Source organism: Garra rufa, chromosome 15 (assembly GCF_049309525.1).
Source record: "Garra rufa chromosome 15, GarRuf1.0, whole genome shotgun sequence".
NCBI lineage: Eukaryota > Metazoa > Chordata > Actinopteri > Cypriniformes > Cyprinidae > Garra > Garra rufa.
The window spans coordinates 13,521,409-13,539,529 of NC_133375.1; the positions used below are offsets into that span (position 1 = coordinate 13,521,409).

The following is an 18,121-nucleotide window of genomic DNA, read 5'->3' on the forward strand; positions in this document are numbered from 1 at the left end:
CACCAGGACGACAAAAAAAAAGAGAGAGGAAGCAGCGACGAAAGTGAAACTAACTTCGAGTTATTATCCAAAGATGTTGAAATTGTCGACAAAAAAGGTAGCACGAATTCCGTTATATAAGTGGTTTGGCTACCTGAAAAGTGACTCTTAGCTCAGCTGAGAGTTTGGCGCGACTGTTAAAACTGAAACCGAAAGCAAACGCGCATTCAAAAGCAATTTTAATCCCCCAATGCACGCAAATTAGGCTACATGACATATCTAGGCTGTTATTAGTATGTAGGCTATGATAGGTTGTGTATGTCTATAGCTCTGTATCATGCTTGAAATATTCGTCTCTATTTGCACTTTGAATATTTAGAGAGTAGACTACTTTGATTATGGCTGAATTGTTTGCACTTAATACGATTAAGAAAGAACCGTGTCGTAATTTTTTGTTATTTATACTGTAGATTGTTTCAAAATGCAGTGGTTGCCTCTAATTTAAATAGCTCAGCCTATAATAGAGAAAATAAACAATTGTGTTAATAATAATAATAAATAAATAAATAATTGTGTTACAAATTATGTTTTTACAATAATTTTAATGTTTACATTTTGTACATTTACTCTCATTTACCATACTCTGTCACAACTTTTATTTTTTTAATTTATTTTAGTAAGTTGTTTTAATTTTTAAGGCCAAATCTGTAATCTGTTTTTGTTAATAAACTATACTTTAAATGTAATTTAATGAACCCTTTCATTTTTGTGGCTTTAGTCATTGTTGGGATACTATTTTAAAGCTGGCAACATCAACAGCTTATATCGAAATATATATCGTTATCGTTCAATATGGGGAAAAAATTTATCGAGATTACATTTTTGCCATATCGCCCAGCCCTAAGAGACGCACACTTCGATTAGACTGGATAAACACATGCAGCATCTGAATTGTTAAGAAAATGGTATTCCTAGTAAATAGCTTACTTTTTTTTGTACAGCTGCTTTGCAACGATTTGTATTGTGAAAAGCGCTATGCAAATAAACTTGAGTTGAATTGAATTTAAATATCTTGAATATTTTGATTATGTCCAATGCTTCTCTTTCTTTTTGGAATTATTAGACACATTTCACTATGTCTTTTCAAATGCCTAGGTCTGTTTAATTTCCTTAATTATAAAATTTCTAGCACTATTTTAAACGTTTATTCAAGCAATAATATATAAATTATCTCATGTATATGCTTGTTTAAAACCAGGGATTAAAAACGAATTCCAGGTAAAAACTGTATTTTTTCTTTACATTTCTAGAGAGCGAAACGAACGAAATTAAACATTAGCCTACTTAATAAATTCAAGGCACTATAATTTCTTTATTCATTTGATACAACTATTATAGCTATACAATTAATATATATAAAATAATATTATTTTGTCATATTTGTGATTCCTGAATTTATATATAAAAACTTCGTTTTGAAGTGTTTCATTATGTTTGCCTATTAAGTTGATTTAATATTCTTGATCATTTTTAGAAGAAGTTAAAGTTAAGAAAAAAGTAATTAGCTTGTAGTCTGTATATTTAGGACTATAGGCTAGTCTTTTTCTTAACTTTTATTACACTGTAGATCGAAATAAAATAATTCTTGATCATGTTTAACATCTGAGAATCACTGATATAATTTAGAGTACTTCGAAAACCAAACTATTTAAATCTGTATAAAGGAAAGACAAAATAAATCACAACAAGAACAATCTGTATTTTTTTTTTTTTTTGTAACATTTTTTGGACAAAATTACCTAATTAATGCCGAATGATGTTTGACAGTGAACGCATCTCCACCGCATAGCTGCATATAATCGCTGGTGTCAGTCGCAAATATTACACATGCGGGTCAGGAAGTGGGTCGGGTACAATATTTACTTTTTTTTTTTGCGGTCCGAGTCGCGGGCGGGTTAGTTGAAAACGTCGGTCGGGTTCGGGTTGTTTATACATTGACCCGCGCATCACTGATTCTCTAAACATTCCGTCTTCATTCTCGAAATCTTTTTATTTTTTTAACATGGCACTAAAACGCTGTCATAATTATTATCATTATGCCACTATTTTTCCCTGTATATTTGTGATGGTAAAAATTGTCATATGAAACACTAAATGAACAAAAAGCAGCAGCACAAAAACACACTTTCTGTTTGTGTTCCTCATATTGGTTCCCTCAGATTTTGTGAGGAACATTTCTCCGGAGTAAAAATGTTTTGAAAGGTAAGTGGTGACATGCTGAAAGTAATTTTTAATCAAAACATTATAACAAGCTTCCTCTTAAATGTCAGACTTCTCTCTGGTGATGTATGCCAGCTTATTTTTTTATTTTTATTTTTACTTAAAGGGGACCTATAATGCAAAAATCACTTTTATAAGGAGTTTGAACATTGTTGTTGTGTGCGAAAAGAACCAGCCTATAATGGTAAAAATCCACACACTCACTTTTTTTTTTAATCCCAATAAACATCATACCCTAAAAGTGCCAATTTTAACAAGCTATAAAAAAGGATCTGTCTGGTATTTTGAGCTAAATCTTTACATACACACTCTGGGACATCAAAGACTTACATTTTATATCTTGTAAAAGAGGCATAATATGCACCTTTAATGTATAATATGACCCTTGCAACTGACTACAAGCTTATCTTCAGATCTTCCTCCAGCCAACTGAAAGAACCAAGTTCCTATCCTACATTTTTATCTTTTTAAATAATCCCGTATACTTGGATGTACGGCAAAATACGGAATAAAAGATCTGTCGCCACTTCGGTTACATCACCAATTTAATAGCAGATGGTTTGTAGCCCAGTGATTTTAATTTGATTTGATTTGCACACGTCACGAGTGTTGGTCAGACTCCCGTTCAAATAATTTAATTTAAACCATGTATAATTTTGCAGTTCCTAATAAAGTTACCGGCCAACTGTGAGTAACTCTGTTACTGGGTGGCCCTTTGCAACATCCCTGTTAACAGACAACACACATCCAAAGATCATCTCAGGACACAGAGACAACCCATCTAACCCAATGATTCAAATATACCAGCTCTCGTTTCATCTGAATCTCTTGCATTAGTCACTGCTGTAACCAAAGCTCTCTGACAAGCCCAGTCTGCTCAGTAATGAAGATGTATCTGCTGTGTGTCTGTCCATGGGGTCATTATAGCATTATAGCTCTGTTACAGATGACCCACTCAATAGATGCAATTGATCCTGGTGTTGAGTTACAAACTGCGACTGAGGGAGTCACTTAGGTATCATGTAGGACAAAGATGGTTGTTTCATGGCTTCATATGGTTTTGGGGAGGTGTGTGTGTTCACCTGTCATCTGTGCGAAGTCCCGTCTCCCATGTGCCATACTGACTGTCGGTCTCCTGCACTAGATTGTCTGTGTCTTTATTCTCCGCCGGTCCACTAACACACTGCTTTACCAACTCCTGTAGAGAGAAGAAAGAAAACAGGATGTTTTTCTCAAACCAAAAAGCTGCCAAATTAATAAGATTGTACAAAGGGATGTCATGTCATTTTTGTTTTGTACCAGTGGCTGTCTGGAGAAGACAGGAAATGACCAAAAAAAAAAGCACTTTCATTTTATTTTCAACTGTTTTTGTTTAGTTTCCATGGAGACCTGTGTTCAGATCCTGACATAATATACTACCGTTCAAAACTTTGAGGTCGGTAAGATTTTTTAAATGCTTGTTTTTTGAAAGAAGCCTCTTAAATGTTCACTAAGGCGGCATTTTATTTAATCAAAAATACATTAGACAGTAATATTCTGAAATATTATTACAATTTATTTAAATAACTGTTTTCTATTGTAATGTATATTAAAATCTATCTATCTATCTATCTATCTATCTATCTATCTATCTATCTATCTATCTATCTGATGAAAATGATTATGCTGAACAATATTTGTGGAAACCTTGATTTATATATTTTTATTTCTTCCTGTGATTCCAAAGCTAATTTTTGGCATCATTAATCCAGTCACATGATCCTTCAGAAATCATTCTAATAATCTGCTTTGCTGCTCAGAAAACAATTACAATTAACAATTGTTGAAAAAAGCTCAGTGGATTTTTTTAAGGTTTCTTTGATGAATAGAAAGGAGAAGTAAATATGAAATAGATATAAAATAATATATAAGTAATATAAAAATGAAATAGAGATCTTTTGTAGCATTACAATTGTCTTTATCATTACTTTTGGTCAATTTAAAGCATCCTTGCTAAATAAAAGTATTACTTTCTACTATTTATTCCCCTTCTAATATTTCTTATACTGACTGAAACTTTATATTTCAGATAAATGCTGATCTTTGAATTTTTCCATTCAAAGAATCCTGACAAAAAATTACTCAAGTTTTAAATATTGATAAAAATAAAAATAAATGTTTCTTAAAAAGCAAATCAGCATTTTAGAATGATTTCTGAAGGATCATGTCACACTAAAGACTAGAGTAATAATTCTTTAAACACAAAAATAAATTACAATTGAAAATATATTCAAATAGAAAACAGTTATTTTAAACAGTAAATATATTTCACAATATTACTGCTTTTAGATCAAATAAATGCAGGCTTGGTGAGCAGAAGAGAACTTTAAAAAACATAAAAAATCTTACTGTTCAAAAACTTTTGACTGGCAGTGTAGTTTCTTAAAATAATAATAATAATAATAATAATAATAATAACTAGATAAAAAAGTTTGTCAAGACAAACTTTAAGTTGGCTTGAGAAAGCCGGACCAGAAAGTTTTAAGAAGTTTTAAGAAGTTTTAAGAAGTTTAAAGAAGTTTTAAGTTTAAAGAAGTTTAAAGTTTTAAGAAGTTTAAAAAGTTTAAGAAATTAAAGTATAAAAAGTTTTACAAGTTTAAAAGCAAGTTGCTAGTATGTTTTTAGTTAGCATGATTAGCATGTCACTAGGATGTTGTTAGCATGACTAGCATGACTAGCAAGTCGCTAGCATGATTTTAGCAAGTCGCTAGCATGATTTTAGCATGACTAGCAAGTCGTTAACATGATTTTAGCATGACTAGCAAGTCGCTAGCATGATTTTAGCAAGTCGCTAGCATGATTTTAACATTACTAGCAAGTTGCTAACATGATTTCAGCATGACTAGCAAGTCGCTAGCATGATTTTAGCATGAATAGCAAGTTACTAGCATGACTAGCAAGTCGTTAACATGATTTTAGCATGACTAGCAAGTCGTTAACATGATTTTAGCATGACTAGCAAGTTACTAGCATGACTAGCAAGTTGCAAGCGTGATTTTAGCAAGTCGCTAGCATGATTTTAGCAAGTCGCTAGCATGATTTTAACATTACTAGCAAGTTGCTAACATGATTTCAGCATGACTAGCAAGTCGCTAGCATGATTTTAGCATGAATAGAAAGTTACTAGCATGACTAGCAAGTCGTTAACATGATTTTAGCATGACTAGCAAGTCGTTAACATGATTTTAGCATGACTAGCAAATTACTAGCATGACTAGCAAGTCACTAGCATGATTTTAGCATGACTAGCAAGTTACTAGCATGATTCTAGCATGACTAGCAAATTACTAGCATGATTTTAGCATGACTAGCAAGTCACTAGCATGATTTTAGCATGACTAGCAAGTCACTAGCATGATTTAAGGATGACTAGCAAGTCGCTAGCATGATTTTAGAATGACTAGCAGGTCGCTAGCATGATTTTAACATCATTAGCATATTGTTAGCATGACTTAGAAAGAAAGATAGATGAGTTTGAATGAGTTTGAATGGATTAGAAATACAGTACATAAGGCGTTTCTCAATGTCAAGGAAGGATCCTCGGAAGCCAGAATTTCGAGGATGCTACGTCATCGACATCCGTCGAAGGACTGTTCCAATGTCGAGGATCCTCGGAATTTCAACCAAGGACTGCGTCCTTCGTTCGAAAAATATCCCATACACAGGAAAGGATGCATAAGTGCAGCCTTCGCGCTCTTCGCGCTCTAAAATCACCCACAATCCTATGCGCGCAGCTTTGCTATCTTGTTCAAAAATACAAATAACGGACGTTAGCGGAGTCGGAGCGCCAACGCGGGCAATGATATGCTTTCAAATGTAAAATTACAAATTACTTAAAAAACATTTTTGTATTAAAAAGTACAGATTACTACCGTATTGATATTATAAATTATACAAATTACGTTATTGATGGCTAACTGAACCGGACCTGTCATTTCACAACTGTTAGCCGTCACCGGCATTTCTTTTGTAAATAACTAACTTAGACCTTTTCACTGACGTAATGACGCAATAATGTGCACTTGTTAGCCTGTTCCATTTACGTGTTCTCCGAATGCTTAAGAGGAGCCTCGCCTAGCCTCTGAAGGAAGTGACTTGGAAGGACCAGTCCTGCCAAGGACGTATCCTTGACATTGAGAAACACCTATAGAAGGGAAGCTTGATTGAGTCTCAAAGGATTCTGGGAGTTTAAGTTTGAATTTTGACAGTTGGAGTTTGAAAAGTCTTGGCTCATTTGAACATTCCGTCAATGTAAGTCTATGGGATTTTTCCTATTTTTAATCAACATTTTTAGGAAAACCGTAAGTCCGATCAGTTAGAAAAGATATAGCAACTCGAGTCAGACCAGACTGAAGATCTGGGCTGAGTTTGGAGTTTGTAGAGTTAAAGCTCTAGGAGGAGATACAGTCAGAAATTTTTGGCTAGGAAGAAAATAGAATATCAGTAAGTTGGCTTTCTCAAGCCAACTTAATAATAATAATAATAATAATTAATTGATTAATAAAATAAGTTTGACCTCAAACTTTATAAAACAGTCTAATAATTAGTCATTTTGTTTAATTTTCTACAAAAAAAAAAAAAAAAACTAGAGTTGGACCTGACAGTCAATGATTATGGGTTTTTTCTGAATGGGTAAGATGCTTCTGATTGTGCAAAGGCATGAATGAAGAATCATCCTGCAGCACTGCAAACAACCACCAGGTGAAGCTAAATCTCACAATGAACCATCCAGTCATAAAACCCAGCCACTCCCTTTGGGTGTGACATCACAGCACCAGAGCTGGACATTAGCCAATCACTGAGTGAAGAGATGCAATCTGCCCAGCGGGGCATAAAACTATCTTGTGTGCATCACAGAATAGAACAGAACAGCAGGACTATTAACCCTGATCACATTACAAACCCGGTCAGCACTAGTTCACCTTCAAGTAACTAAGTATTCTGAAACACCATGAAACTGACATCCTGATGTCCTAACTGGCCAGCTGCTGATATTTTTAAGCAGTAGTGTAATATATAGGAACTTATTTGCAAATAAACCAGAAGCAGAGTCATATAAACTGTTAGTGTGACAGAGTGAAAATGAATGACAAGGAAAACAGGAACATAGAAAGATACTGGTGAGACTCCCATGAAAGTGCTGCGATGACCTCATAGAAATCTACTGGTTGAACTGGTGAGTGCATCCATTCAACCGTGTCTCTTTTAATGAGGAGACTACAGAGGGTACAGTGTATCTAACACACACACAAATAGAGTCATCAGCAGAGTGTGAGCACTGTGTGCATGATTGTCAGGGGTTTGTGCCAATCAGAAATTAACTGAAAATAAAAGTTCAAATCAATTCTTGCATTTGAGTTGAGGCAGCAAGCAGGGTGAAGATACAGTCTAACCACATTCAACAATCACATTATCACAGTTTATTAAAAAAAATTTTTTTTTACCTTAATATTATTACATATACTTTTTGAATGACTTTTTACTTTTATATTCTCAGTTTTATATTTCTCAATTTTAATTTAAGTTTTAGTAATTGTTTTTTTATGTGCATTATTATTATTATTAAGTTTTACTTTATTTCAGCTTTATTTGTATAAATATTAGCACTCTAAATCAAAAGATTTTTTTTTTTTTTCAGTTTATTGCAAAGGCAACATTTCTATTTTGATTTTTTTATTTTTTTTTAGTTTAAGTTTAAGTTTTTCATCTATTTTATTTTACTTCAGCTATATTTCAGTGAAAAAATATATATATTTAACAATAACAACACTAGTATGTAATGTTACTTCTTAATAAATTAGATATTAACAATGGCGTTCAAAAGTTTGGGATCAGTAATATTTTTAATGTTTTTTTAAAGAAGTCTCTTATGCTCATGAATTTATTTATTTATTTGATCTAAAATACAGAAAAAAAGCTGTAATATTTTGAAATATTATTATAGTTGTAAAATAATGGTTTCTATTTTAATATACTATAAAATATGATTTATTCCTGTTATCAAGTTTGAATTTTTAGCAGTCGTTACTCGTCTTCAGTGTCACATGATCCTTCAGAAATTATTTTAATATGCCAATTTATTATTAATGTTGGAAACTGTTGTACTACTTAATATTATTTTTGGAACCTGTGATATTTTTTTCAAGATACTTTGATAAATAAAAAGTCAAAGAGAACAGCATTTATTCAAAATAATAATCCTTTGCAATATACACAACCATTCAAAAGTTTTAAGGTCAGTACTTTTTTATTAATAAATACTTTATTTCAGCAACGATGTGTTAAATTGAAAAAAAAAAAAAAAGTTTTTTTAAAAAAGTATATTTTTAATAAATGCTGTTCTTTTTAACTTTTTATTCATTATTAATCCTGAAAATAGCATTACAGTTTCCCAAAAAATATTAAGCAGCACAACTGTTTCCAACACTGATGAGAACAAAGTATCAAATCAGCATATTAGAATAATTTCTGAAGGATTGAGTGACAGCTTTGCATGAAAAGAACAAATTACATTTTAAAGAGTATTGAAACCGTTATTTAAAATTTTAATAATGTTCCACAATATTACTGTTTTTCTGTATTTTTAGCCAAACAAATGCAGCCTTGATGAGCATAAGAGACGTCTTTAAAAAAAACATTAAAAATCGTGACCCTAAACTTTTGAACGGCAGTGTATATTTATATCAACCAAGGTGGAAGAACACATAATTTTCCAGAAAGCAGAATTGACTTTCAAAATGTAGCCAAATAAGATGCCACAGGTTTACACCACGGACGCCTATAACAGAACAAGTGCTCAAGTGCTTCTTGTTTGATTTGTTGCAGTGCTGGACTAATAAAGTTCCTCTGATGTGTGACTTTCCTCGAACTGCAGTAAATTCCTCTTCCTGCCATTTGAATTCAACATCCTGTGAGGCGTGGCCAAGTCACTTTAAGTTCACATTCATTTATGATTCAAAAGCGGAACTAACAATTGAGCCAGCTCTTAAAACACAGTCCCCAGAGCAAAATTCGGAATTTAAGACAACGGGTATCGACCTGAGCATTAAGTCATTAGTAATAATGAGAGAAAGAGACTGTGTGTGTGTGTTTAAGTGACAGAATGAGAGGGAGAGTGTGTATTGAGGCTGTTTGCATTAGAGAAAATAGCACAGGATGTCATTCATCAGCTCTGCCTTTCCTGTCAGCAAGAGTAACAGGCAACAGAGAGCAGTTAGAATCAGACCGGACAACATCAGAGCAGCGCTCACACCTGACAAACAGCTCATCACACACACACACAGCTTTCTAAAAGAGGACATACAGTTGCAGTAAAAAGTTTACACCCCCCTTTCAGAATCTGCAAAATGTTACGTATTTTACCAAAATAAGAGGAATCATACAAATGGATGTTATTGTTTATTTAGTACTGACTTGGATAAGATATTTCACATAAATGTTTTTTACATATAGTCCACAAGAGAAAATAATAGTTGAATTTATAAAAATGTCCCCGTTCAAATTCTTAATGCTCTGTTGTTATTTGAATGATCCACAGCTGTGTTTTTTTGTTTAGTGATGGTTGTTCATGAGTTCCTTGTTTGTCCTGAACAGTTAAACAGAAAAATCTTTCAGGTCCCACAAATTCTTTGGTTTTCCAGCATTTTTGTGTATTTGAACCCTTTCCAACAACAACTGTATGATTTTGAGATCCATCTTTTCACACTCAAGACAACTGAGGGACTCATATGCAACTATTACAGAAGGTTTAAATGCTCACTGATGCTCCAGAAGGAAAAATTATGCATTAAGAGCTGGGGATTGAAAACTTTTGAATAGAATGAAGGTGTGTACATTTTTCTTATTTTGCCTAAATATCATATATTTTTTTTAATGTAGCACTGCCCTTCAGAGGCTACAAAAGATACTTTTATGTTTCCCAGAAGACAAAGTAAGTTCAATTTACCCTGATCTTCAAATTCAAAAAGTTTTCACCCTCCTGCTCTTAATGCATAGTTGTTCTTTCTGGAGCATCAGTGAGTGTTTGAATCTTTGGTAATAGTTGCATATGAGTCCCTCTATTGTCCTCAGATGGATCTCAAAATCATACAGTCATTGTTGGAAATGGTTTAAATACACGAAAATGCTGGAAAACCCAAGAATTTGTGGGACCTGAAGGATTTTTTTCTGAAGAACAGCAGTTTAAATTCTCAGTTTAACTATCACTAAACAAAAAAAAAAACACAGTTGGGGATCATTCAGGTAACAAAACATTATTAGGAATTAAGGGGATGTAAACTTTTGAACGAGGTAATTTTTATAAATTCAACTATTATTTTCTCTTGTGGACATTATGTAAATCTTTTATGTGAAATCTTATTCAGGTCAGTGCTAAATAAACAATAACATGCATTTTGTATGATACCTCTTATTTTGGTAAAATAAAAATTTTGCAGATTCTAAAAGGAGGATGTAAACTTTTGACCTCAACTGTACATGAGTTGTTTTTTTTTCAAATAATGCTAATTATAATGGTTGCTTCTGCAAAAGCTAATGCCAGAAACAGCATATTTTGATAAAGCTTCTCTTAATCTTTGTGTTAAGTTAAAAAACTGTAAGTTCTGAATAACTAATCCAAATCCAAAACACAGGGTGGAATTACCCTTTATTTTACACTAATCACTTGACCAGAAAAGCCGAGAGGAATGTCTCAAACAGCTGGTGGCTGATTAACCTAAAGCTTTTAGCGTGTATTGCAGCGCTAATTCATTAGCTTCGGCTACGAACACAATGCATCAGCAAAATGCCCGTTTGAACTTTTGCACATCTTTGCATATGTCTGCCCTCAAAGACGTTGAAATGGATGTGTTTGCTAATAAATGCTTTCATTTTTGGCTTATCCAAACCATTTGGGTTTATTTGTGGCAGGCAAATCTTCCAAATCTCAAACAAAACTTGCTAATAACAGCAATGCACTTCCAACGAAGACACACCTTATGAACTGCTTGCTCACCTTGGAAAGCGACTGATATTCTGTGCCTGCCGACCACACATAAATAAACACACACACATACATTCACTCAAACACAGACTGGGAGGGAGTGGTACTCAAAACTAACATTAGTTGTAATGGCCTAAAGGGCCACACTGACAACATAAGGGTGTAGGTCTAGATAGAACAATATCTTATTTTAAAGGGCAAAGCCCTGGATAAGAACACTCTTATCTGAACCTTTCAGTGTGAAAATAACAAATACACAGCAACAGCAGAGAGAGAGAGAGAGAGAGAGAGAGAGAGGACTTGAAACCTCGTCATCTCACTACATGAACAGGAAGAGTGCGTCAGGGGAAGCAAAGAAACAATGAACGGATGGAAAGAAGAGATGAGAGGTAGAAAGAAAAGGGTAGCCGTCGCTTTAACACCAACACGCTGATGTTTGGCCTTTTAAAGAGATGCTATGCCTTTCTATTTACACTTGTGAGAGTCTCATCTCTAAATGTGAATCTCCTATTAGTGTCTTCACAGTGAACAAGCGATTGAGCCTTTCTTCATTTCCAACAGTGCATTTACTCTGTGTGTTTATTGGTGTGTGTGTGTGTGTGTGTGTGTGTGTGTGTGTGTTCAAAGACTCATTTCCATCTACTGGCATTCGCACAAAACATTCCCACCAAAGGTGTGGCTACATTCACCTCAGGGAACATCAAACATTAACAGCTGATATTCTTGGGTTGTGAAGGAGCAGTGTAAGATGCTTGATAGACTGAATTTAGATGCTTAAATACAACTGCAGTAAGACATTGCCAATCTCTGGCACTTGAAAAAGAATGACTGCTAATTTTAAAATTGAACCTGCATTGCACATATTTATCTAACTGAATATAGCGTTTGTAAATTCACAATGGCATTGTGTTTTTTTATGATTTTAAATTGGTTCAATATATCATGCAGCCTAGGAAACGGTCTATTAATGCGTTTCATGGACTCTCATCTGTGAAATGCGCTTCTTCAGGTATTATTCGACACGGGCAAAATGCAACTGAGGATTTGTTTTTTTAATCAAATACTCAAATTGATTCGAGAAATAGTGACAACACTAGTTGTGATGCTTACTATTTTTGTGGAAATGGTGACACTTTTTTTCTGAATACTCTGATGAATAGAAAGTTTGAAAGAGAAACATTTATTTAAAAAAAGAAAGCTTTTGTAACATTATAAATGTCTTTACAGTCACTTTTATCAATTTAATGTGTCCTTGATGAATAAAAGTATGAATTTCTTACAATAAAACAAATCTAACTGACCTTAAACATTTAAATGCAAAGTGTTTTATATAAACTACCAGTCAAAAGTTGCATTTATTTGTTTCAAAATACAGTAGAAGCAGTAATATTGTGAAATATTTTTACTATTTAAAATAACTGCTTTTTTATCTGAATATATTTTTAAATGCATTTTATTTCTGTGATCCAAGCTAACTTTTCAGCATCATTACTCCAGTCAACATGATCCTTCAGAAATCATTCTAATAAGCAGATTTTTTTAATTAATATTTAAAACAGTTAAGTACATTTTTTTAGGATTCTTTGATGAATAGAAAAATCCAAAGATCAGCATTTATCTCAAATAAAAGGCTTTTGTAACATTATATACTGTACCATTCAAACCCTTTGAGTCAGTATAATTTTTGGGGGGGAAAAAATATAGAAATTAATACTTTTATTTAGCAAAGATGCTTTAAATTGATCCAAACTGAAGATAAAGACCTTTATAATATTACAAAAGATTTCTATTTCAGATAAATGCTGTTCTTCTGAACTTTCTATTCATGAAATAAACCTGAAAGAGCTACTGTTTTTAACATAATAATAATAAATGTTTTCTGAGCAGTAGGGTTGTGCCGATAGACGATAGTATCGTGTATCGACGATAGTCAGAGATATCGCCTGTTGCTGATGCCTTTGACGATAGTAAGACGATTATTATTATTATCCGTCAAAAAGGCACCGAACTTTAGCGATGCAGCGTGGAGAGTCTGTTCTAGGATGCCTCAGAAACTTGCCGTCGTATAAACACAAGCACAGAGTAGCCGCGTCGCGCCGCAGATGTGTGCAGTGAAAATGGGTAAGAGATTTATTCATCATACAGTGTACATAGATTAAGTGTAGACAGTCATTAGGATAACAGAGGTAGTAAAATGTGGTTTAGGCTGAATTAAATACGATATATCAGAATCCGTCTGTATATAGGAAACATAAACATTCACCTCAGTAACATCTGTATGCGTTAACCAGAATTACGATTAGGGATGGCGAAAACTAAAAAATTTCTTGACCGACCACCGAGCCTCATTAGCCGGTTGAAACCGGTTAACCGATTAGTTTAATATGGTACGCTATTTGAAATAACAGCCATTTCGAGCCGCGCCTGCAATTTCGCAACTCTGTCGCATCTCTCTGCCGCTCTGCCTCCCGCACACACACACACACACACAAACACACACACTGCCACTCACGTCATTTTTTTTAAATCCACTACAGCGCGAAACATGAGTCCCGCAAACGCGGCGCCGAAGAGCTTGTTGTATGTAATCGTAGGACAAATGGCTCCTTAGTTTCAAATGGTTTGGATACAAGGTGATCGCTTTGAAAATAAAGACGTTTGTTTTGGTTAGAAGCTCATTTGAAACATTGCCACGGCTCATTTAAGAAAATGACAGCTCCGAAGAGACGCCGCTTTAGTTGAGGTAGTGCTAACCATTGCAAGTATAGGTCTCTGCAGGAAAGTAATGGGAGTTACTAGATCGGGGCGTTTTTAGACCATGGTACCTGATTGGCTGACGTCATAGTGACGGTAGGTTTAGGGGTGGGGTTAGGTAAAGGGAATCATTTCGATATCATGATTTAGAAACACCCAGCAGTTTGAAAACACCCACAAAATTCAGAAACGCCCACGTTTGCTCTGCAGAGACCTCTTCCTCAACCATTGTCTCAGCCTCAGACGTCACGCCCACGGAACGTCAGTCTGAAGGTCTGGCTACGCGAGACTATGCTAACCATAATAAAGAAAGATGATGATCATCATCACCTTATCGGTTACCACTGAAATGTAGATGTAATGTATTTCCAAATCTAAGCCCATCTTATGCGGAATGTTGCCTAATAAACTGCAACATGATAAAACCAATGGATAAAACAGGCACCTTCAGAATGCGTAAAAGACGCACCGGCACTTTTTTTTTTAACCGACTACCGACAACTTTGACCGGTTAACGTTGATACGGTCAACCACCGGTCAAACGGTCATCGGTTAACATCCCTAATTACGATGCGATAAAATGGCGCCAAACATACGCAGGTGATTTACATGTGCACCGTTTCTCCTCATTTTATATGAGCTGAACTACAACATGAACTGATGACAAAGATCAGACATACAGCGGTAACATTATTGCAATATGACGGGTATAGAAAGATACATTCATTTACATTCAAGCACGCACATTCACCACTCTCTGAAGATAGCAGAGAATGAAACCGAAAGTAAACTTGAACCTCTCCGACAGAACTAACGTAACCGTCAGCGCTCTGTTACACGCACAACTGTGTCAGTCACATGAACTACCCTTAATCGAATAAGGAATTTATTACATATTGACACATTTACATATTATTAAATAAATTAGCACGATAATATCGTGTATCGGCGATCTCACAGGCTGACGATATGAAAATTGAGCATATGGCCCAACACTACTGAGCAGCAAATCAGAATATTAGAATGATTTGTGAAAGATCATGTGACTGGAGTAATGATGCTAAAAAAATCAGTTTTGAAATCACAGGAATAAATTACATTTTAAAATATATGAAACAATTTTAAATAGTAAAAATATTTCAAAATGTACTGTTTTTGCTGTACTTTGGATCAAATAAATGCAGGCTTTGTGAGCAGAATAGACTTCTTTAAATAAAACCTTTTGACTTGTATTATATATTTTATTGGTAGACCCATTATTAAAGAAAGCAGGCCAGTCAAAGCAATTATTGGTGTCGTTTTAACATTTTAATCCGACTTCACTGCAGCTTTTGTCTCAAATAATACGCTTACAGTGCTCCTAATGTACACATTTACTTTCAAACATGCACAATTCTGTGCCTGTAACCCTGAGGCATTGTTACAAAGTTCAAACTATTCCAGGCAAAGTGTTCATATCTCAGCTCATTCGTGTGAGACAATATAGTACGGCTGAAGGGGAAATGGAGCACTCTGCCTGTGTATGTCACAGAGAGCGTGGTGACGGCCGAAGGACACAGGAAACACCCTATTATAGCTGGTTAATTCTGTTACAATGATTACCTGTTTTGACTGTTTCCTGTGACACTGAAACCAAGGATCAATGTACAGTACAGTTCTTCCTTTTGTTCAATCTTTTTGACACACAGGCACACAAATAGTCTGAGTGATGGAGGAAAAACCCTTGACTGACAGCAGAGTGAATGAGCATTATGAGATGTGACACGAATGAAACTCAGCTATCAGGGGTATATAAACTAGTTGAAAACCTGCCCACCAGCATTCTCTGATTTACTCCACCTCGCGGTTTTAGACAAACAGCAGATTCTTGCTTTTCAGATCACTCCGTGTTTTGTTGAACATGCAGGACAACACCCATTTAATCTAGTTTATACATACCTAAACACCAATAGGCATTGACAATGAGGCTCAAACAGCAAAACAATACTTATGTACATGATCTTTTAGTATAAAAGTGAAAATGCTGAGAAGATGCATGTAAATGTTCAAGAAGTTTATGCAAGAAGTCCTTGCAATGTACTGCCAGTTTTCAATATGCACGAAACACTACCCACCAGACGATGCCTACATTTTGTGTCAATCGTGCTGACCTAGCTCTCCCAGAATGCCCTTCTGGGCTCACTGTGCATCTCAAAGCTTCTCTCATGTGACTGCAAAGGTCAAGCCAGTAACAAACACAAACAGTGTAAGAGATGGAGAGGTCCCAGGTGCAACAGAAAGAAAATGTGCACATTAGCAGTTGCTAGAGCTCTAAATGTGAAAGTTATCCAAATCAAATGACATAAATTCTCCAAATTCATCTCCTATAAAAATCCTGCAAGCCTAATGTTTTCCACCCCTGTTCCTCAAGGCATACCAACAGTAGACATTTAGGATGTGTCCCTTATCTGACCCATCCATTTCAGGTCTTGCCCTGCATACGAATAATTCTGTACTATATTCGACTCTGGACCACAAAACCAGTCTTAAGTAGCAATAGCCAAAAATACATTGTATGGGTCAAAATTATCGATTTTTCTTTATGCCAAAAATCATTAGGATATTAAGTAAAGCTCATGTTCCATGAAGATATTTAGTAAATTTCCTACTGTAAATACATCAAAACTTAATTTTTGATGAGTAATATGCATTGCTAAGAACTTCATTTGGACAGCTTTAAAGGCGATTTTCTCAGCATTCTGATTTTTTGCACCCTCAGATTCCAGATTTTCAAAACGTTGTATCTCAACCAACACCATACATCAGTGAAAAGTAGAGCAGCAAAATGATTAGTCGAGATTAATCGATTCAAAATAAAAATTTATGTTTGCACACTATGTGTGTTTGTGTAATATATATATATATATATATATAAAATACACACACATATGTATATATTTAAAAAAACATATTTGTATGTGTTGTATGTATTTGTATTTAAACACTTGTATATAATTTATATTATAAATAAATATAAATATTTTACATATAAACCTAATATATTTTTTCTTGTGTGTGTATTTATATATACATAATAAATATACACAGTACACACATATAGTAGGTAAACATAAACTTTTATTTTGAATCGATTAATTGCGACTAATCGTTTTGCAGCTCTAACTGAAAGCTTATTTATTCAGCTTTCAGATAATGTAAAGATATAAAGATAAAGGTAATTTAAAAATCTCAATAAAAAAATAAAAAAAAACTTTATGACTGGTTTTGTGGTCCAGGGTCATATACAGTATAGTAGGTGGAAAAAAGAAAAAGAAAAAAAAAGTATGTGAATTGAAAATTCACAGTATTCATAAAACAGTAGGCCAAAACTACCAGGATTACCTAACACATCCACTGAGATTCTGAAGTGAGCATCCAATAAACACTTTACTATCCCATTAAGCCACGACAAAGGAGTTGTTAATGGGAGTGAAACGCCGCAACTGACAGCGCAAGTCATGTGACCATGTCAACTTGACTGATATAGCATGTCTGGATTATAATAAGACTACACACATTCATTATATATAGAATATACTTTAACATAGTCAGTCAGTATGCAATTTTGGATGGACTATTGTAATCTCTACTAATAAGATGGTGGAATCAAATGCGTTTAATCGGGAAGAGTTTGAAATTGTTTGCGTTTGTGTGCCTCCAGGAACAGGGATGACAAACAATGCCACCAAACTACCACCAGATTTATCGTTTTGAAGACAAATAACTTTAGGGCACTTTTGCCTGTTGCGAGACATGTTATCATTATTGTGCATTACAGTATTTGTATGTTTTTTTTTTTTGAAGACTGAGTTTTGTTAAATTCATCTCTGATATCTGTCACCGACCGTATCGAAAAGCTGTGCTTATGGTCAATATATATCATTTATAGGATGGACATGTCCCTCAACTAGCCTAGTTTTATGAGGAAACTTGGTTAGTCACTCAGGCAACCCACCAAAATTGTTCAGTCTTCAAAGTCTCAGGGGATTTTTTTTCTTGCAAATGTTACTATAGGCCAGGGGTGCTTGTTCGTGTTCCTGGAGATCTACT

General features: G+C 34.4%; 1 protein-coding gene across 1 annotated transcript in view; it reads right to left on the reverse strand.

Annotated features, from left to right (window-relative positions):
• LOC141286696 (uncharacterized) overlaps positions 1-18,121 on the reverse strand; it is a 56,989-nt gene that overhangs the window by 8,259 nt on the left and 30,609 nt on the right. The window contains exon 7 of the mRNA XM_073818776.1: positions 3,342-3,457. Within this exon, the coding sequence (XP_073674877.1) occupies positions 3,342-3,457 (116 nt within the window). The remainder of the gene's footprint in view (positions 1-3,341; positions 3,458-18,121) is intronic.